Source organism: Opisthocomus hoazin, chromosome 3, assembly GCF_030867145.1.
Source record: "Opisthocomus hoazin isolate bOpiHoa1 chromosome 3, bOpiHoa1.hap1, whole genome shotgun sequence".
Lineage (NCBI taxonomy): Eukaryota > Metazoa > Chordata > Aves > Opisthocomiformes > Opisthocomidae > Opisthocomus > Opisthocomus hoazin.
The window spans coordinates 30,173,495-30,193,258 of record NC_134416.1 but is presented as its reverse complement, the minus strand read 5'-3'; the positions used below and the strand labels follow the sequence as shown (position 1 = coordinate 30,193,258).

Here is a 19,764-nt window from a genome sequence, read left to right as displayed (position 1 = left end):
GGGTTGGCAAGATTTCAAGAGAAGTGTATAACATTTTAATTCTTTTGTTCCGAACTGCATGCCTGAGGCAACTCAGCAAGAGACAGTCCCTCTCCAAGAGCCGTGACCCCTTTATCACAGGATGTTGATTCAGCATGAGTGAAGATTCCCGAGAGCTGCCAAGCTTAGAAATCAGTGGGAATCAGCATCAGGGAATTGCTGCTTTGCAGAAGATACCAGAGCACTCCCATTCTGATCCTCCTGTGCCTCCCTGAACGCTGGGCAAGACAGAGTGATACAGCTGCTAAGGGCTCAGCAGGCAAAGATATGGATCACCCTCAGAAGCACAGGTAAACGTCACCCAGAAATGTTCAGTGCTGCTGGGCACTGAAGGGGTTTGTAGAGCCTTGTGACATGACTTCACACACCCTCTAGGCATCCAAGCACTTCTAGATAACTGCTCTCTGGGTATCTAATACTTACTACACACAACAGGACTTCCAGTGTCCTTTGAGAAGTTCAAACTAATTATTTTCTTCTCTTATGTTGGTAACATTACTGTTGTCCTGCTACTGCTAAATACCCACTGTCCTTAAACAACAGAAAAGCTAAAGCAGCTACTGGGACTGCACAGGCTGCAAAAGCCTCACAGTAATTTCTCAATACTTAAAAGATGTATTTGCAAGTGTTTAAACATTTGCATTAAGTGTCATTATTGTAGATACCTCTACAAAGAAAAACATTCTGCACTGAATAGCTGATATTTTGGTATTATTTTTACCTGATATTACTTTAAGCTGATACTTCAGAAGGAACAGTTTAATAATTCCAATGGCATTTACAAGAAAATTTTGAAATTAAATAATTTATGATGTAGTTGCTTCATTTAAGCAACTAAATACAATAATACAAAAATTCAAGTTTTTGGGACGTGTCTAAGCAGTTACTCCATAAAATGGCAAAAATGCATACTCAACAGCAGGATAAAAAAAAACTAGTCTGAGATTTCACTTGGGATTTCATATTTTTCTTTGTTCTCTAGTTGTAACTTAGCCAAGTCGGCGTTTGGAGATGCCTTTCTCCTCATCCATGACCTTCTTGGACAAATAACCGTTCTGCAAGGCAAACAGGCGAAGCGCGTGCACTTCATTACAACTGCAGAGGGACAACAAATCTGCAGAACTGTGCATTTCTTTGACCTGCAGGGCTGTGTGCATGACCATGACCTTTTGCACTTCTGCTGTCTGCCCAGCCAAGCTTCCCCACTGTGGTAGTGACCTTCCCAGGACTAGCCCTCATGCCAGCATCTTCTGCTCGTTCCAGCCAGGCTGTTGCAGGCCCGGGCACGGCAGGAGCAGACCAGCAGAAGTACTTCTGAGGGAGCCAGGGCTCCCAGCTCCCATTCAGCTGCCGTCTCTGACCACCTACCAGGCAGTCCAGGAGAAGACAAAGCCAGACTCTTCTCAGGGGTGCTCAGTGGCAGGAGGGGAGGCAATGGATGCAAACTGTGACATGAAAAATTCTGACCAAGCATGAGGAAAAATTCTTTCACCGTGAAAGTGGCCAAAGACTGGACCAGGTCTCCCAGGCTTGTGAGTCCTCCACCCTGGAAGATATTCAGACCTCTACTAGATGTAGCCCTTGGGCAACCTGATCTAACTGGACGTAATCTGAGCAGGGCCTGGACTGGATGACCTCCAGGGTCCCTTCCAATCTACATTACTTTATAATGCTACAGCCTGTAGACAGGCTGCTTTTCAGAGGAGCTTCATCTGATCAGTATGATCTCACCTGTTTGAGACAGAAGATCCCAACTTGGGTAAGACTATGCTTAAATATTATGTGAAATAGTCGGGATTTTTTTAGGAAAAAATTCAGCTTCCTTAGGCAAATTCAATCACGTATTCCACCTGCACAGGGCTTCCATCAAAGGTACCTGAAACACTGTAAATATCATTAAGGTTAATGATATCCATCGTCAGAAAATACAGTTGCATCTCCCAACTTTCCTTTATTCCAATTTCAAGCTGGTAAGAGGAGCTGGTAAGAGGGAGGGATTATTTGCTCAGGCTCATGCCATGCTATTGCAGTTATATGTTCGGCCAGTTCTGAGATACAGAAGTGGCTCCTACGTAGTCCATGTGCAGAGCAGGAAGAGGACACTAGCTACTTCTGCACTACACGCAACCCTCAAAGGCTAAGTCCCCAAGGATGTTTCCCCAAGAGAATATAATCCCCATGATACAAATCTATCTGTGCTTCACTACGTGGCTACCTTTCCTTTACTGTTTATTGGAGCGGGTGTAATGAAGAAAAGCAGATTTGTACCAACATACCTGCCACTTATAAAAGCAGATTTCTGCCTTGCCTCAAGGCTAACATTCAGTAATCTTTATGAGTTTGCATTTTCTGAATTGTTAATACTTTCTTCTGTGACTCCCTCTCCTTTTTCTACTTGACTTTTAACAAGTGAAAAGGATTAAAAAAAAATAAAACCAAAAAAGCCCAACATTTAATCCATTCTCTAAGGAATGACTAATTGAAAAGGGGAGAATAACCTCGCCTAATTATAACTGCCAGGATTTTTACCTCCTGGTAAGTATACTAATACTCTTGCACTAATTGCAACTTTCCCCTCCTCCTTTAAGTTTTCAAATCCAGTCTCAAACTGCTTCTTTATGGAAACATTTTTAAAACTCATTACCACAAGTCTCTTTTCCCCAGCACAGATGCCAGAGGCTCTGGGGAGTCCAGGGCTCTTCCTCCAGACCCTGTCATTTTGCCACCTCAGAGTTTGTTTGAAAGAAACAGTAGCACTGTCATAAACACCTTCATCATTTACGACATGAAACATCATTTGCAAGGAGAGAGAATGTCTTTCATTAGACTGACTGATGTAGCTGGAAGAAAGACAGATTCCTCAGCTGAAAGGAGCCAGCTGCAGAAAAAGACTTGTTCGATGCTGGAGCAGCATGTATGCATTTCAGCATCTTCTGTTTGACTGCAAATCAAGCGATAACCACACAACATCTGGTAAACCACTGTGGCTGGTGTGGGGGCGAGGGGAAAGAGGCACGCTATAGCCAGTGAAATACAGTTCAACTCACTGCACAAAAAACCCAAACAACCGTACTCTTGCCAAAACCAGGACAAGACACACATCACGTTACGACCAGTGCAGCCTTCCCACAAAATCCATGAGCGTGGAAGAGATTACTACAGCTGGCTGAAAACAGAACAATTCTACCTCAGTTTACATCTGCAAGAGAATATGTAGGATATTCATTTACTGGTCTGAATTTTACCAATCCTGAAGCTTTTTTGGGTGGTGTTGGCGGTTTTTGTTGGGTGTTTTATTGGGTAGGAAGCCTTTCAGACAGGTAAACCATCTGCCATATACTTCTGCTGCATAAGAGATTAAAAGGGCAGCAACGAATGTTTGTCTTCTGACGAGAGCCTTCCACTGCTTCTGGTTTGGACTTTGCTAGCCCAGGTCATAAAAGCACACCCCGGAGGCAGAGGTACATACTCAGAAGCCCTCCAGAATCCGAGATGCTCTTACTTATAGCTCTTACTCTAGCCACTTCTGAGACGCTATTCCCATAGCTGTAAAAGACATCTGAAACAGTCATAATAAGCCAAGGATCAAAAGAACCAGCAGTAACTTCATATCATTGCCATTTCAGCATTATTTGCTTCCAGTAGTACCACCCCCGCCCCCAAAAATCCAACAAAAAAACCACCCTTCTACCATCTGGGTGCTTCATCGCGTACTGAAGCAAAATGTTACTCCCTCACAATAATCACAATCAGAGAATTCATTAGTCTATTCCCTCACCACCTACCATTTCTCACATTAAATGGAGAATATTTGTGATCTGGAGCAATCAAGTTTCTGAGGCAGAGAGCAAAAATTTGCTATTAGAATAGTCCATCACCACAGGCCTTTCCTTCCTTCCTCCCTCCCACCCACAGCCTTTAAGGGAAACAGTTACAGCTCACTGGGAACAGAGGGAAACACCTCACATACTGAGCAAATTGAGCTCATGCATGCTGCCCTACACACATTTCCCTACAGCAGTTCCTACTTGGGCCATGAACACCACTTGGTATCTTTGCACCACAGCTGATCTTGCCCTGTTACTGGGACAAACTAAACCATTCTATTTAGAGGAATGTTCGTCAAAAGGCTATTTCAGAAGTTAAGAGATCCTAAAGTCAAAGCATGCTAAAATTCCCTGGAAGAGAAAATGCTGACCTACCTTGAGGTGAGGTCGCTCAGCCACTCTCCCATGGTAAGAAGCGGAAGCTGCCAAAGGACTCGGCAGTTCAGAAAACAAGGCACTTGCATGTATTCACAGTTCTGGCAACATTAAGGTTAATTTAACCTCCTCAAACTGTGCCCGCTGTGCACAGACTATTTCTTTCGCTTCAGCTTGAAAGACTTGTGGGTCTCTAGACGCCCCTCCTGCAGATGAGGAGGGATGTGAAGCAGTGCACTGCAGCCACCAACGCCAAACTGTGCTGCTCTGGAGATTGTATGATAGAAAAAGACTTGCCATACTAACCCGAAGATACAGGTTTTACATCCCTTTCACCAAAGCAGGCACCTAATTGACTCGCCTAAGCTTACGTGTTCTACATCTCAGCAACATCCTCATCTCCGAAAAAGGATGACACCCAGTATCCACGTCCCAGGATCAGGTCATAACAAACCCTTCTTCCGCTACCTTGCTAGCAACCTTTTTTCTAAAACAAAGCAAAAGAAACAAAAAACTCAGTATAATAAACCTAATAATCTGCTAATTTCTTTCAAATTTTATCTAAAGCCCCAAGTAATTAGAAGGTAAGTTAGAGGACTTTGCATTCTCACAACGCGAATCTTGCCCAGCTAATTTTCCAAATGAATCGAGAATCCAGATCCAACCAACTACACTTTAGTCACTTGGCTAGCAAGGAGGACTTAACTTACATTAATGAACACAAGACTTCATTAAAATGCAGTTTTAAGTTTAGCAATACGACAGAATAGTCTATTGAAGGAGGAAAGGGACAGGATTGAAACTGCAGACTCATTTACTTCTTGCTACTTACTGCTAACAAATTAATACAAATTAAAAATCAATACAGCAGGACAGCGTGAGGCAAATGCTACTGTCCCTGAAGAGAGGACACGTTAGACCCATCATCCCCGTGCTGCCAGGCATATCGCTGTAATTCTGCAGGACAGGAGAGGACAGGGACGAGCTGCCAGGAGGGGCAGGATTTGCATCAGTTTCCCCTCTGCACTCGACTTCTGTTCCCTTGTGCCCTCTGCACTCAACTTCTATTCCCTCGTGCCCAAACTGTCTTCTTATGTAGACAGCACTGGTGCCAACTTCAAATTTATTATAGTGAGGAAGCCTGTCACAGAGCTACTCGAACTACTTGCTGCTGTCATTAAGAATGACCACAGACTGAACGGGAACACATTTGGATTTCATCTTAAGCATCATATCCTAGACCATATGCAAAGCCACTGACGACTCCAGTAATCTTGGTCAGTCAAAATCCAAATCACACCAGCCCCGGGAGAAAAGCTGAAACGGAATGCAAAGGATCCGGTACGCAACGCCAGCCACACACCACGTAGGAGTGGTTTTTCCATTCTTCAAACATGACCTCGGCAACGCTTCTTGTTGTGCAAAAATCAGTATGAAAAAAGTGTATAAAGCTCTTAGATAAAAAAGGGTTTTCCTCACAGGTGCTTAGTATAAAGTTAAATTTTGACAAATTTATTACACAGTTGTACTTACCACAAGGAGGAGCAAGGAAAACTGGTGCCATGCAGCTGAGCAAGATTGTTTCTCTATGACCTGAAGTTTAGGTACATTTCATATACAAAGTGCCGAAGTTTCACCATCATGGCAACTCAGAAAATATTGATGAAGGTGACTTGCCACATATTATTTAAACTGGATTTACACCCTTATATTTTTTAATTGCACTGGGTAGGGAGACTATCTAAATAAAAATAATTTCAAAAATCACATCACTTTTACTACTTTTACATTAAAAAATATCAGTCCTCTTTCAGTTGAAGCACATTTCTTGTAAGCATACGCATGCTTATTCTTCTGTCAAGAAGGCAGCTACAAATACCTAACCTTCAAAGTATTTAACAGAATTAAGATGTATTTCTTTTTTAAAAAAATAAAAATCAAATGTCCTTCCCTTGTTAGTAACTCCCCACCCATGGAATTCATCCTTAAATCCTAACTTGTCACTCCTTTAACACAGACAACTATATCTGCATGCATATGTAAAGGCAACACTCCACTGCACCTTCTTTCCAACTACTTCATAGCAACCTAAACATTTAATACATATTACTTTAAAGAAATTTGAGTGAATTTATTGTATAAAATTATGATTGGCATGGTACAGAAAAGTTCCTTTTAATGCATGTTTCCCATTAACTTGTACACAAATATTACAAGTATCAAGCAAAATGCAAAAGTCTTAAGAACTAATTCCATACTACAAAAGTGTTCACATAGTGAAGTTACTCTGGTTACAAAATGTCATGGAAATAAAAGCACTTCAAAATACATATTTGGGAAATGTTCTTGAATAATCAACACAACCTTAAGTTAGTTAAAAAATGCAAAGAAAGAGATACCCTCTTCAAAATACTATTATTGATTTGGCAAGATGGAGAAAAGTTCAGATCAGTTCATTTATTGAAGGATTGTTCTTTCTAAGAAACAAAAAAAAAATAAAAAACCTTTAGTTAAGAAAGGGCTTGGTTATACTATGATGACAAATAACGCCATCAAAAAGTTATCTGGCTCTCTTGTTTTCACACAGGAGCTGTCAGAGGCAGAGATGTGTAAATGAACACTTCCAGGTATATACAGATTGCCGTTTCAAAAGCCAACCAATCAAAACAAAAAGCCAGAAGAACAAAAAGGAGACAATCTGAACTTTGATGTTTCATTTAACTAGTTCAGTTCCTTAGGTGACAAGACCCAGCAACAGCGCTCTGCAATGGATACACACTTCAGAACGAAACTGAACTTCCCCTACCAAGGAATGCATAGATGTCACGTTACGCGAGTACCGTACGTCCTCGCAGTAAGGCTGTCAGAGGCTACCAAATCTCTGCTTCCCAACGGCGACCTTGAAGACCTGCTATTCTCAACAACACAAAAATGCTTGAACCCAACAAACAGCCTTACAGAAAGGAGGTGCAGTCATACCGTTAGAAAATAACACAAAATCTTCAAGAGTGAAAGCATCCTTCAAAACTTAAACAAAATAACTACAAAATAAGCAATACATTACATCATTTTTGTATCAGATGACTTGCGCGTGTTTGAGCAACTGAACATTGGTACATATATCTACATGAAACTCACACATACAAGACATCACGTTCAGGCATTACTGTTGTTTTCCTTTTACACACACACAAGCTACTATCGGGTGATCCAGTCTACTCAAACGCAGCGAAAACCAGCCCACAGCATGGGTAAAAGGAGCATCATCCAATACAGTGTTGTCTTGCAAAAATGGAGTCAGAATTCCTGAGTCTCAGAGACATTACTGTCCTCCCCCATTACTGGATTATTTATTTTTCCAAGGAGAACCTCTAGTTCTCATTTCTTCGCTCTGATGAAATTTATAATAGATTGCGTCTTTTAAGAAAACATAAAACTTTTAGAAAAAAACATGCCAACCAAAGTGAATTTTTAAAGCTTTTTAAAAGGAGGGAGGATTCACTTACAAAATAAAGGCCACCTTCATGTAAAATCAGTACTGCCAGTACCCCATCACGCTGTTTAAAGGACAGATTTAGCTCCCTGTTCTGGAAGCCTTATTACATGCAGTCACGTGACTTGAAAAACTCCATCCTTTTAACAATTAAAAATACTATAAATAGGACTAACGTGGAACAGCCCTTTGTTACAATCGCCAAGGTGGCAAAACCAATGCAACAGTTAGGTCATGAAGTCTCCTTCAAACAGTCACTGCAATCTATTATAACTTCTATATTTTCCCTTTTACTTTGCATATTACACAGTGTAACTTAAAATGTTATTTAAGAGCACTTCAGTCCCACAATGTAGGATTTAAGCTTGTGTGAATACATACGCATGGCTCTGCAACACTTTTAATGACTTACAAAAATACATTCAACCAAAACTTTACATAGGGTTCTCTTTTTTTTAAAATCAAAACTGAAGGAAAAGCCAAACGGCCCCATCATTAGCTAAATAATACAGTCCAAGTTCTGGAAGCAATTCCAAAGCAAAAGCACATCCAAGAATAACATACATCGAATTGCATACTTTCTTGTTCATCTTTATCAGCAATAAAATTCTACTGCATATAATTATTCAGCCTTATAAATAATGCTAAGCAGAAAAATATTTACCTCTGTGCTACTTTTCTCAGTTTATAGAAGCATTTCTCAGTTTATAGAAGCAAAGAAAAAAAACCTAAAGTGCAGACTACAGGCCATGACAGGCGTAATAAATGACCAAAGGTGCAGCCAAATTTGCATTTACATCTTAAGTTACTTCACCACCTTTCTCTTCTTGTTAGAAGTCACTCCATGTGCAATTGAAGAGCTGGTCAGTTGGTTTTTGTGCCACAGTACAACCTGTAACCACTTGTAATCTTCTTAAAACTAGTTGAATTGTCCATAGACATTTCTAGACAATAGCTTAGGTTCACAAAACCTTACTTTATTAATACTTGAAATCACACAATATTGACACCTCCTCCAGAGAATGCTACTGTCCTTTTGTTGCAGTATGTGGTTGAACCACTGATGCTCGGTTGACTGTCTTTAACAAGTGACGTCTTCATTTCCATTTCACACGCTACAATAGCTGCATTCAGTTCCACTTGAGCTCGGTGAACGACATAAAACATGAGTCCTATGCTTATGACAATCTGCAAATAAAAAAAAAGAGCGTTGTAGGCTATATAAACTGTAACTATGAATACAAAGCAACTGTTCTGAACAAAACAAAAAGTTGTCAATGCAGAGATTTACGGAGGCATCTGTTGACTCAATGCTTCACAGGCAAGACATTAGAAAGAAGATGAACTTGACCACTGAGTGGCTGTGAACCTGCATATGCTAACAACTAGCATAGAATTATTAAGGTTGGAAAAGACCTCTAAGATCATCAAGCCCAACTGTCACCACAACACCACCATGCCTGCTGAACAATGTCCCCAAGTGCCACATCTACATGTTTTTTGAACACCTCCACGGATGGGGACTCCACCACTTCCCTGGGCAGCCTGTTCCAATACCTGACCACTCTTTCAGCAAAGAAATTTTTCCTGATATCCAATCTAAACCTCCCCTGGTGCAGCATGAGGCCATGATGTGTGATGTGTTCATCAGAACACAGACATTACACAGAAATTAAATATTGATACGAATTGAAAAGATACTGTCTTTCTTTCTTTCCATTGACTTCCACATACTTGTTAGAAAGCAATCCCGTCACTTTCTCAGCCAAAATGTTTCCACAAAGAAACGACATGGTGTATTTGTGTTAGTCAAAAAGGCTGTTTTCCATGTACCAAGTGAATAATAGTTTGAAATTGTACTGGGCATCTGCAACTTGCAAAGCAGCTGAGATAGAGGATGATGCAGAGTAAAGGAAATAAAACTTCTTGTCCTTGCCCCTCTGGTGCGGAAGATGGCAGACAGCAGCAGTGTCACTGCGCTTCTCTGATATCAGGACTAAACAGGACAGAATCAGACCTTCTGAGAGACTTAGAGTACTCTGTACGGGAAGAATGTGGTTTCTGGAGGATGGCTCGGGGAGGATGTTGGTGCTGCGTGGGGGAGGGTTATTTGTTTGTTTTAAGGAGGAAATATTGTCTAAAACTAGGGGTTTAGTTCGGGTTTTTGCTCTGGATGCTACTGCTAAGAATTTTTAAACTTTCACCACAAAATTTATCAGGAATAAACCTAGACAATTTTTGCTTAGAAATTACTCATTCAATGACATTGGCATGTACTGCACTCCCCAGAGGCGGCCTTTGGTTTCAGTAAAACTTCAGTTAAGTTTTCAGCTGAGATCCTCCTTAAAAAAATAAAACCTTCACATAAAAATCAAGTTGTGTCATAGCGAGAGTCCCTTTGAAAGAAGTAAATGCCACTGTGTTTTTTAAGAACGTTTTATGAAACCAGCTTGAATCTGCAACTTCCTTTCAAAAAACCAAAAGGTTACACTGTTTACAATGGAAGCTAAAGTTTTGAGTCTTTTGAAATTAATTATTAATTGGTAGGGCTATGTTTTCTTTAACGTTAAGGACTATCACTTACAACATGTCAGCATGGCATAAAAGATGCTAGAATATCACCAAGTGAGATGACTGACAAGTAAGGTCACCGGATAAATGCATCTGGCAGGCATCCTGGCGGTCCCTACCTCAACCTGCTGTTCAGAGCAGCGCTGGCTATAAGATCAGACCAGGTTGCTCAGAACTTCTGTCCAGTCAGATCTTGTAAACATTCAAGGACAGAGATCTCACCACCCCTCCAGGCAACCTGCTCCACTGCTTGACCATCCTTGTGGTGAAAAAGATGTTCCTCGCTAATTCAAGCTACTCCTTTCAAAGGCTGGCCAATGTAAGAGTTGAAAAAGGACTATGGACACCAAGTTCTGAATATATAGGAGAAAACTTATTCTAAAAGCTTACCCAAATATTTAAAGTTGACTGGTTTTAGAAATATTACTACCAATAGCCTAGCTCCCTAGATGAATAACTTAAAAAATATATACACACAGATAACCATGAAATATGACGGATTTTTAGAGCTATTTACTAAATTAAAGTCCCACCAAAGCCCAGCTAGGCAAAGCACCAGGCAGATGCCTGAAAGAAAGTGGCAGAACATCAGTAACTCCTCCACCAGCAGGCTCCCCTTCACTTACTCAGTCAGGTCCCAAGGATTGCTCTCAAGGAGGTGCGCGCTCCTATTCAAACATTCAGCCTCTCCAGCTAGTGCTTACCTGAACAACACTTACGTTACAACCTCTATAACCTACAAAGGAGAGTCAATGTCATCTAAAAAAAACCATTAATTTTTTTTAGAAAAGGAAAAGACCACTAAAAAATACCACCCTGGAAATAACATTCCTGAAATGACAGCTGATCAAGTAGCCATTTATTTTCTCTTTGGTCCATCGAGGCTATTTGCCCCACATTTACAAAGGCGTTTTCAATTCTCATAACCCTGTTCTATGAAGCCTATAAATTATATTTTCCATGTAAGAGCACACAAGTTGGGGGTGGGGGTGTTAAAATAGTCCTAGATTTAGCTTTCTATCTTAGCATTGTTAACCATCAGCTTTATGACTCTAAAAAACGAGGAACATAAATGACTGCATTACCAGCTGAAAGTCTGCAAACCGTGGTAACTGCTGTTCAAACACAGCCTGAAATACCGACGCTGTCGGAGGAGATTTCAGTATACAATCTGGTTCCAAAATACTCATGACCTCTATGCTCGTAATGGTCTCAGACTTAAGGCTTACTCCCCAAGACTTACTGACAAATTATTTCATCAGTTAAGCTCATGTAAATGTACTACACACTTCCTACGAATTTACTCACTTGCAAAATTAGGATATTCTGATTTAGGCATTAGCAAAATGGTACTTCTACAGCACTTTTCATCCTGAATACCTATGCAAAATCAGGAGTGTTCAGTGCTAACAGCGAATGCTGCAGAGGTGCAAGGTCTACGCACCCTAAGCACACTACTTCCCAGCTGGTGGCACAAGGGCTTTTGTGCAGAGGTGGTCTGAAATTCAGCAGGAGATTACTACAGAGGGCAAGAGAAGACAACCTGACAAAACCGTGGCAGAAGGAGAAAAAGAGAACACTGAGTAAGTCCTGTGAGGTTTGAGAGAATTAAACTTTTCTAACAGAAGAAAACAAAATCAAGAGAAAACAGTACGCTGGAAACCCATTTCGCTGGGTATCTAGCAGTCAATAAGCCTGTGAAAAAGAAACATCAGCTCAGTTTTATACAATCTACTGAAAATACCAATTAAACACTTTTCAAATCCTGCTACTTTTCAATAGCACATGCCACACTTGCTCGGCTCTCGGTCTGTACGAGGTCAGCAGCCTCAGACTAGGGAGCTGTTATGCCAACAGAGAGCAGCTCTTAACTCCCCCGAGACGCACGCTCCTGCAAACCTCCCGCAGCCCACCCCTTTTACACACGAGGCTGCACAGCCTGAAAGACAAACCCGCAATACTGAACCTCTGTCTCACACACATTCCTACGGGCACGCAGTTTCCAAAGCAAAGACTCAATGACTTGAGGAGACAAAGCTACTGGAAGGAAATTTGTCTACTGTCTCCAGAAGAAAAATTCTGTCTTGAATCCCACTGATACAGTAGATGAGCAAGAAAGTAGGGGGATACAGAAATAAACTCAAATACAAGATGACTGTTTCCAAGAGTAATTGCTTGGGCAATCATAAAGAGACTGACATTACTGTTACCAAGGTCTACGAAAGCAATTATTTCAACTTACCTGTAAACTGAATATAAAATAGCCACTAACGCTTTGTTCTGCAATCACATCCTCCATGGTGCGCAAGGTAGTGCCCAAGTATGAGTTCAGGAGCTGAGTGGGAAGCAGTCCAACTGAAGAAGCCATCAGGTAGTTGGGTAGCGACAAATCTGTAATCTGAGTAAAAAACAGCATAAGAAATCGCGCATAGCTCCAATACAATCTACTTGTGCAACCAGACTGCTGCTCCCACAACCATCCGTGCAAAATAATGAAAGAATTCCTTACATTCCTTCACTGAAACTTTCCACTGTGTGTGAACATAAGATAACACAATAAACCAGTATGTGGCTAGTTTTCATCTGGCCTTTTTAAATTTACTAGGTTTTATTTCATTTCATCTTACATTATGCAACATCTCTGCAAAAAAGTCATTAACTAAGGATGCAATTACACCGTTCATCGAAGATGTTTATTTCTTCACGGTGAGCGGCGTCCTACAATTTATGAGAATTTGCTCGCAGGAAGAAATGTGAAGATCTAAAGCAAAAGTCTATTTGATTTGCATTTTACATGTATGGCAACTAATAAAAGGTAATTCTTCAAAATGTCACTGTGTTAGATATCATCTAGGTAAACAGAACGGCAGACACAATTTGCCTCTGCAAGGGAAGTTATATAGGTCATTAAGGCACATATACCTATCAATGATCTCTATCAGTGATACCTATCTATATTTATACTGATATGCATGGGTATCTTTACGAAATTTTACATCCCACCTTTATTAGCGAACAAAACAGTGCACACGGCCACAGCTTTTGCTAGTTTCTCTGGAAAAAAACACTAATAATATTTCAAGATATCTTCCCCTCTGTGCTATGAAATTTCTGTTCTGAGTCAATATGTGGACAGTTTACATGGGAACAAAGTACACAGTACTAGCTAAATTAGTATCAGCAGCCACTGGGAAATATTAAATGCAAGAGCCAAAAGGCCAAAAGATATTTACACAAGAAAAATGAAAACGAGAGGAAACTATGGGTTAAAAATGAGTATGAAAAGGGTTATTTTGAAACAAGCAGTATAAGGAATTTTCCAGACAATTCTGTTGATCACATGGTAATAAAACAAGTTTTAACTAAGAATAGCCCCTAACACTGGGAGCCTACACGGAAATTATTGTCCTTGACAGTTTTGTACAGTGTCGAAGACAAGAGAATAGCAGCAAAGTTACTCATTTCATCATGCTATTCTTAAAATAAACTTTGGTTACTACGAAAGTCACAGTGCTGGATTCTCAGAGCTCTACGCACCATCAGTGGAAAGTTTTTGGGAGGAAGTAAGGCCAATGGAGGAGGAGAATGCAATAAAGCATAAAGATTAATTCACTGGAACAAGATCCAATAAGCCAGTTCCAAACTTCACACTGCAAATCATACTTCCTGTAGACTGAAATACATACCAGCAACACAAATAATACATGGCCCTCTCCATACAAGATTAATTTAGACTTGTAATGAAAAAGCACTACATAATTATGTCAGAACTTCACTTTTGACTGATGCTTTGAAAAGACTTTTTTTTTTTTTCCCCCTAAACATTACCGTAATCTGGGCCATGTAATAAGAATGCACAACCAAAACTTCCCATATTGCCAAGGGAATGAAGGAGCTGCTATTAAAAATCTCTGAAATACTAACGCTGAGGCATGATTTGCTAAGTAGGACACTGCCATTAAATCTAATGGAGCTGGGAAACTTCCCAAAGATTGTTTTAACACTCCTGGGCACCTCTTTCATTTGTGTATATGTATTAAGGACACTTTGGTTGCAGAACAACACGTCTGCATGTCTGGGTCTGCCCTGAAGCAACTGGACCTCCTAAGCCATGAGAGAGACTGTTTCCAAGAGAAGGGGAGGCTGCCAGTGGATATGCTGGACTGCAACTTGTGCTTCCCACTAAAAGGTAAGCTAAGTGGAGGCGGGGGGGGGGGGGGGCGGAATTTTGCAGGTGCCTTTTTAACTCGTGGTTTGCAAGGTTTAGACCTGCAGTGCTATCACAGCAAGCAGACAGCACCTCTACAAAATTTCCATAAAACTTCCAGCTTTCCATATCTTTCCTTCTATGAACTTTACTTGTTCTAGTAACCTGCCAGACTGGGATCTGTGTGGCCAAGCTGCCAAACAGGCTACCAGGACTCTGCTTCTACGGAAAGCTCAAGCCAGCAAAAACTAATGGTGAAATCCCAATGCAAACATGGATGCAATTGTTATAGGCCATAGCGATGTATTAAAATAAAATTGAGATCTACCTAACTGTTCTGGTAACAAGAGTATTACCCAGAAATTCTCCCACTAAGCCTTGGACAGGCTTTGTCCAGTAAAACTTTTGTGTACTCTGCAGCTGACACCTTTGGTTCGCCCCTGTCAAAGAACAAACGCTTGTGTCAGGACTTCATTGGGGGCTCACATGCCTTTGGGGATTGCAGCAGATTTCTCTCCCCTCAACTTACGAAATCCCGTGTTTCAGATCAGCTAGGCTTAGCGACCGAGAGCAAAGGACTATTCTGATGCTCTTTCTCCAAAAAATACCCCCAAACAGGTAGAGTATAAAAAACAAAACAAAAAGCAACTCGCAACTTTCCAACAAGCAGAGTAAGCGGCCCGCACGTTCCTGCCAAGCAGGTACCATTTCTTGAACTTTCATTTCACCGCGTGCGTTTCTCGAACCAGAGGTGCACACTTGGACGCATTATTCCTTCCATGCAACACTCCTCTCAGAGGAGAAAGAAAAAATATGATTTCTGATCTAAGCTACACTGGGCGCTAGAAACAATCAGTTTGTACAAACCTCACTCCAGCGCCCAGCAGTGGGAAGGAGGTGATGCCCTGTGTAGCAGACCCCCTTACAGACTTGCCTTCAGAATGCTCGGAGCTGCCACAGGAAGAGGTCTGGGGCTGGGCAAACGCTTCACCGAGAGCTACAGCCCACCCCAGCAGCCCAGACCACCCTGGCACCACAGGAGTGTCAATCAAGCCAAATCCACTCAAAGAGAAATACAGCCATGCTTTCAGTGAAGAAGTTCTTCCAGAAGGTCTTCCAGAAAAGCAAGTAAATGCCTCAGCCCAGTGCTCCTACTATGGGCGCTTACCCAAAGAGCAGCAGCATGACCTTAAGAAGCAAGATGTTCATGTCTGGCTGATGAGAAACCAAGAAATTTGTGTCAATTTTCTTCTTGTGCCATTTCAAATGGCATGATCCCATCGCTAATCAAATGCTAGGAAGCTCTTCCTTCCTTCTGCACCTTTGCCTGTAATTCCACCTCCCCAAAACCCTCAGCAGATGGCACACGGCACTGAACAAGTGCTTGTAGAAACCCATTAGCCCCAGCCTTGCAGATGACCCCTCTCACATCAAGGTTACGCCTTGTCCTGGACCTCATGTGTCACTTCCTCCCTTCCCTCTCATTTAAGTATTCTCAGCATGTCCGGTTTACTTATAAGTACGCACACAGAAATCACGCATAGACCAGACCGCTGGAAAAACAAAGATGCACAGGTTTTCTTCAGTTCACTGTTCTTGCCTCTACTTTTCAAATTCTTGCTGAAGTTGCCAGTACGGGGAATGGGTAGATGGTTAGGGCACCCCAAATCCCCTTGCAGTTTAAATGTAAGCAGAGCATCAAGTTTTCAAATAAGTCAGATTTCAAAGAAATAACAGCTCGGTCTGTGTACGTATAATTCTGTATTCTATATGTAACTTAAACTTGACTCACAGTGAGAAACTGTCTTGAATTCCCAGATTTGCACACAACATTTTTATTTTTCAGTAATCTAGCAGTTCATATTAAATGTTCTCAGTTAAAAATTGAACACACCTATGCCTATGCTGCAAAGAAATATATGCAGAGCAACAAATGCAACCCAAACTAATTTTAGCAGTCAACATCCAAGTTACTAGGCATACTCCAGAATCTGGTTTCATCTCATCTCCTGTCTGTTATTTTAACACCAAAACCTTCCACTTGGAAAGAAAATTATTTAGCTTGCAGTACTTAGAGAATACAAAACACTGATTTACGGCACCATTTTAATATTGCACTGGCCTGCATACTCTGCTGAATCGTGTTTCCAACAGAACAGTCATGCCAGGGAGGAAATCGTTTTAACTCGGTAATTTTCTGGTCAGTTTTTCAGATCCAATACTGCTCTACAGCATCTGCTGACTCCTTGAAGTGACACCCAGAAGCTGCAAACAATCGAAGCACCACAGGTCTCCCCACTTCAGGAGGGTCACATACAGCAAAAGCTTCAACTGCTGCACTGGGACCTTGGGCTCCGGGAGGACTCTGCTCCCGGCAGCACAGGTCTAAGCTTCCTCAGTCCTGTGGTAATATAGACAAACAAATGAAACAGCTGAGGTTCCTCTCATTCTTAATAAGGAAACGGTCAAAGGATCAAACAAGTTGCTACAGCTTTTATGGGCACAGACTGCATCTCCCGAGACGAACACTCCAGCACGCAGTTTTATACACCGCAATTTTAAATATTTGACGTGGGTGTTAACCCCTACAAATTGCGCAGATTAATTTTTTCCTAAACAACAAATTTGGTATTCAATGACCTACTCATTTCAACTACAAGATTCTGTCAAAAGTAAGCAAGCACTTCAGAAGGGGACAGGATCAGGACTGCTGATGGGGAGTGGAAAGCATGCTACAGGTAAGTGGCAGACTAAAACACTTGTTTACAGGGTCTCTTACATTAAAGAACACACGAGTTACTGTTAAACATTTAAAATATTTCACAGTCTTGTTTGTTTTGATTTCACCACGTTAGCAGACACAACTGAGGCATAACACACAGCCAAAACCAGATCCTTCAGACAAGGCACTCAGAAAGTGTCTGAAATTGTCATCACCAGCATGACGGTACTCAAAAGCGGTAGCCTCTACGTTCTTCTTTGCTTTCTAAGATGATCACAGAGAACAGTAAGACTGTAAGTTTCAAATAATTATTCTTAAAGAATGTACCGATCGTCATCTAAAAGTAGAAAGAAAAGCAAGTCCAACCCTTCTCCAAACTCAAGTTTAAATTAGCTTTCAGTACCACTCCAGTCTGTACCAAGCCCCCTGCCAGCTGAGCCTACATCTTGATGCTTTGCCCAAAATGCGCGCGGCCTCTCTGGTGTGCACAGACTTCACACCCTCTACGGATTTGCTAGATGTACGCTACACACACCAACCCAACTGAGCAAGAATTGAATCTGTCCACTTCTGTCTTTCCAATATGGTTATTTATATTAAGTAGCTGAGGGAGATGTGGCAAGACTGTTTAAAAATACCTTTCTTCCCACTCATGGCTTCAAAAACACAAGCACTTTAAAACTGCTGAGTTTTCGGCAGATTTTGCTACACAGCTCCTTGCTGCTTCTTTCTGACACCAGAACATAGTCTCAAAAGCCAGAGAGCAATGCTGCCGCAATGCCACTGAAGAAGGCACCTCGAGAACCTGCCTGCCGTCCCGCCACCAGCACCAAGAGCCACCAGCAACAGCAGGTTGGGTTGCTTTTACTGCTGTCGGAACAGCGAGAAACCAAGGTTTCTTCCCGGGAAAGGAGGCAACCACCACCAGCGACGCCGGCCGCTGTGCTGCCCCAGACATCCCTCCAGCCAGAGCTCCTTCCCTGGCCCGGGCCGGGACTCACCGCGAAGACGGCGTTCTGCAGCCCGAAGGGGATCGGCGTCAGCCGCGCCAGGGCCACCACCTTGAGCCCGCTGCCGCCCTCCACGACGCGGACGACGGCGCTGAGCGCCTCGCTGCCCTGCACCCTGGCCCGCGCCCAGCGGCCCAGCAGCCGCTTGCAGGCTGCGTGGGCGACGAAGGTGCCGACCAGGACGCCAAGCACCATCAGCCCCATGCCCAGCACGAAGCCGTAGAGGTAGCCGGCGGCCACGTTGAGCAGGATGTAGCCCCAGCCGCAGGGGAAGGAGACGACGATGAAGCCCAGGGTGAAGAGCAGCACGCCGGCCAGGCTGTCCAGGCTCTCGGCCCAGAGCAGCAGGTCCCGCAGGTACTGGCGCACCAGGGCCAGCGAGGCGAAGCAGAGGGCCGCCAGCACGCAGACGCTGAGGCAGCTCCTGCACCAGCAGGTGCCCAGGAGGCAGCAGGAGCAGCGCCAGCCCCGCGCCTCGGCCGGCCCGGGCCCGCCGCCGCCCGCCTCGGGCAGCTGGCAGAGCAGCAGCTCCGCCGCCGGCAGCCCGCCCTGCTGCGCGTACGGCCCCAGCAGCAGCCCGCCGGCCCCCGCCGGGACGAAGCCGACGGGGTCCCCGCCGCCGCCTCCCGCCTCCGAGCCGGCGGCCCGGGACAGCCAGCGGCCCAGGTCCTGCCGGGCCCCCTGCGCCGCCGCCTGCTTCACGGCTCGGGAGAGCAGCTGCAGCGCCGCGGCGCCCGCGCCCCGCATCCCCCCGCCCCGCCGCCCGGCTCTGCCGCCACCCGGCCGCCCGGCCCCGTCGCTCCCCGCCTCCCCACGCAGCCTGCGGGCAGGGGCGGCCGCTCCCTCATCGCCCCGCCATGGCCCGGCTGCCGGCGGCGGAGCCCGGCCGAGGGCCGGGCGGGGGCGGGGAAGAGGCAGCGGGGAGGGCGGGGAGGAGGGGGCGGGGGGGGCCCGGCGGGCGGAGGGGCCGCGGCGGCCTCCGCGCTGCCTCCCCGCTTCGGCCGCGCCGCCGGGGCTGCGGCGTTAGGCGGCGGCGGCGGCGCCGCGCTCTCCGTCCCGGCGGTGGCAGCGGCGGCCCTGGCGCAGCGAGAGTCCCGGGGGGCGGCAGCGGCGGCAGCAACCGCGGCAGCGAGGATCCATCTCCCGGCGCGCTGGGCTCCCGCTCCGCTCCGGGACGCGCCTTCTCGGAGCCGTGGCGCCGATGTGGCAGCGCGGGGGGAGGCTCCGGCGGCGGCAGAGCCCGGCCCCGCTGCCGGGCTCGGCGGCACCGCCGCGGCCAGGCCCGCCCCCCGCGCTGCTCTGCTCCGCCCCGGGAGCGCCGCGGCCCGCCCGCCGCCGCTCGCCTCTTCCCCGCCGGCAGGCTCCCCGCCGGCAGGCTCCCCGCCGGCAGCCCCCGGCCGTTTTCCTGCCCACCTGCGGCGGAGCCGTGACCGGGCGGGGTGCGGGGCGGCCGCGCCGCAGCGCCGGCGGTTTGCGGGCGGAGCGGCGCGGGGCTGAGGCGTCGCTGGCTCCGGCGGCTC

General features: G+C 44.6%; 1 protein-coding gene across 1 annotated transcript; it reads right to left on the bottom strand.

The window, feature by feature from the left end:
- Positions 1–6,357: 6,357 nt before the first annotated feature.
- Positions 6,358–19,006, bottom strand: TMEM64 (transmembrane protein 64). Its single transcript, XM_075415887.1, has 3 exons — positions 18,236–19,006; positions 12,548–12,703; positions 6,358–8,922 (listed from the first exon to the last, which is right to left on the bottom strand). The coding sequence occupies exons 1-3, from the start codon at positions 18,989–18,991 to the stop codon at positions 8,728–8,730; spliced, it is 1,107 nt and encodes a 368-aa protein (XP_075272002.1). The 5' UTR covers positions 18,992–19,006; the 3' UTR covers positions 6,358–8,727.
- Between the last annotated feature and the right edge of the window lie 758 nt (positions 19,007–19,764).

Excerpts from the sequence above, each read along its gene's own strand:
- TMEM64 (XM_075415887.1), bottom strand. The coding sequence starts at position 18,991 with ATGCGGGGCGCGGGCGCCGCGGCGCTGCAGCTGCTCTCCCGAGCCGTG. Across the intron at positions 12,704-18,235 it reads TGCAGAACGCCGTCTTCGCG|ATTACAGATTTGTCGCTACC; the intron begins GTGAGTCCCGGC and ends TTTTTTACTCAG. Across the intron at positions 8,923-12,547 it reads ATTTTATATTCAGTTTACAG|ATTGTCATAAGCATAGGACT; the intron begins GTAAGTTGAAAT and ends TTTTATTTGCAG.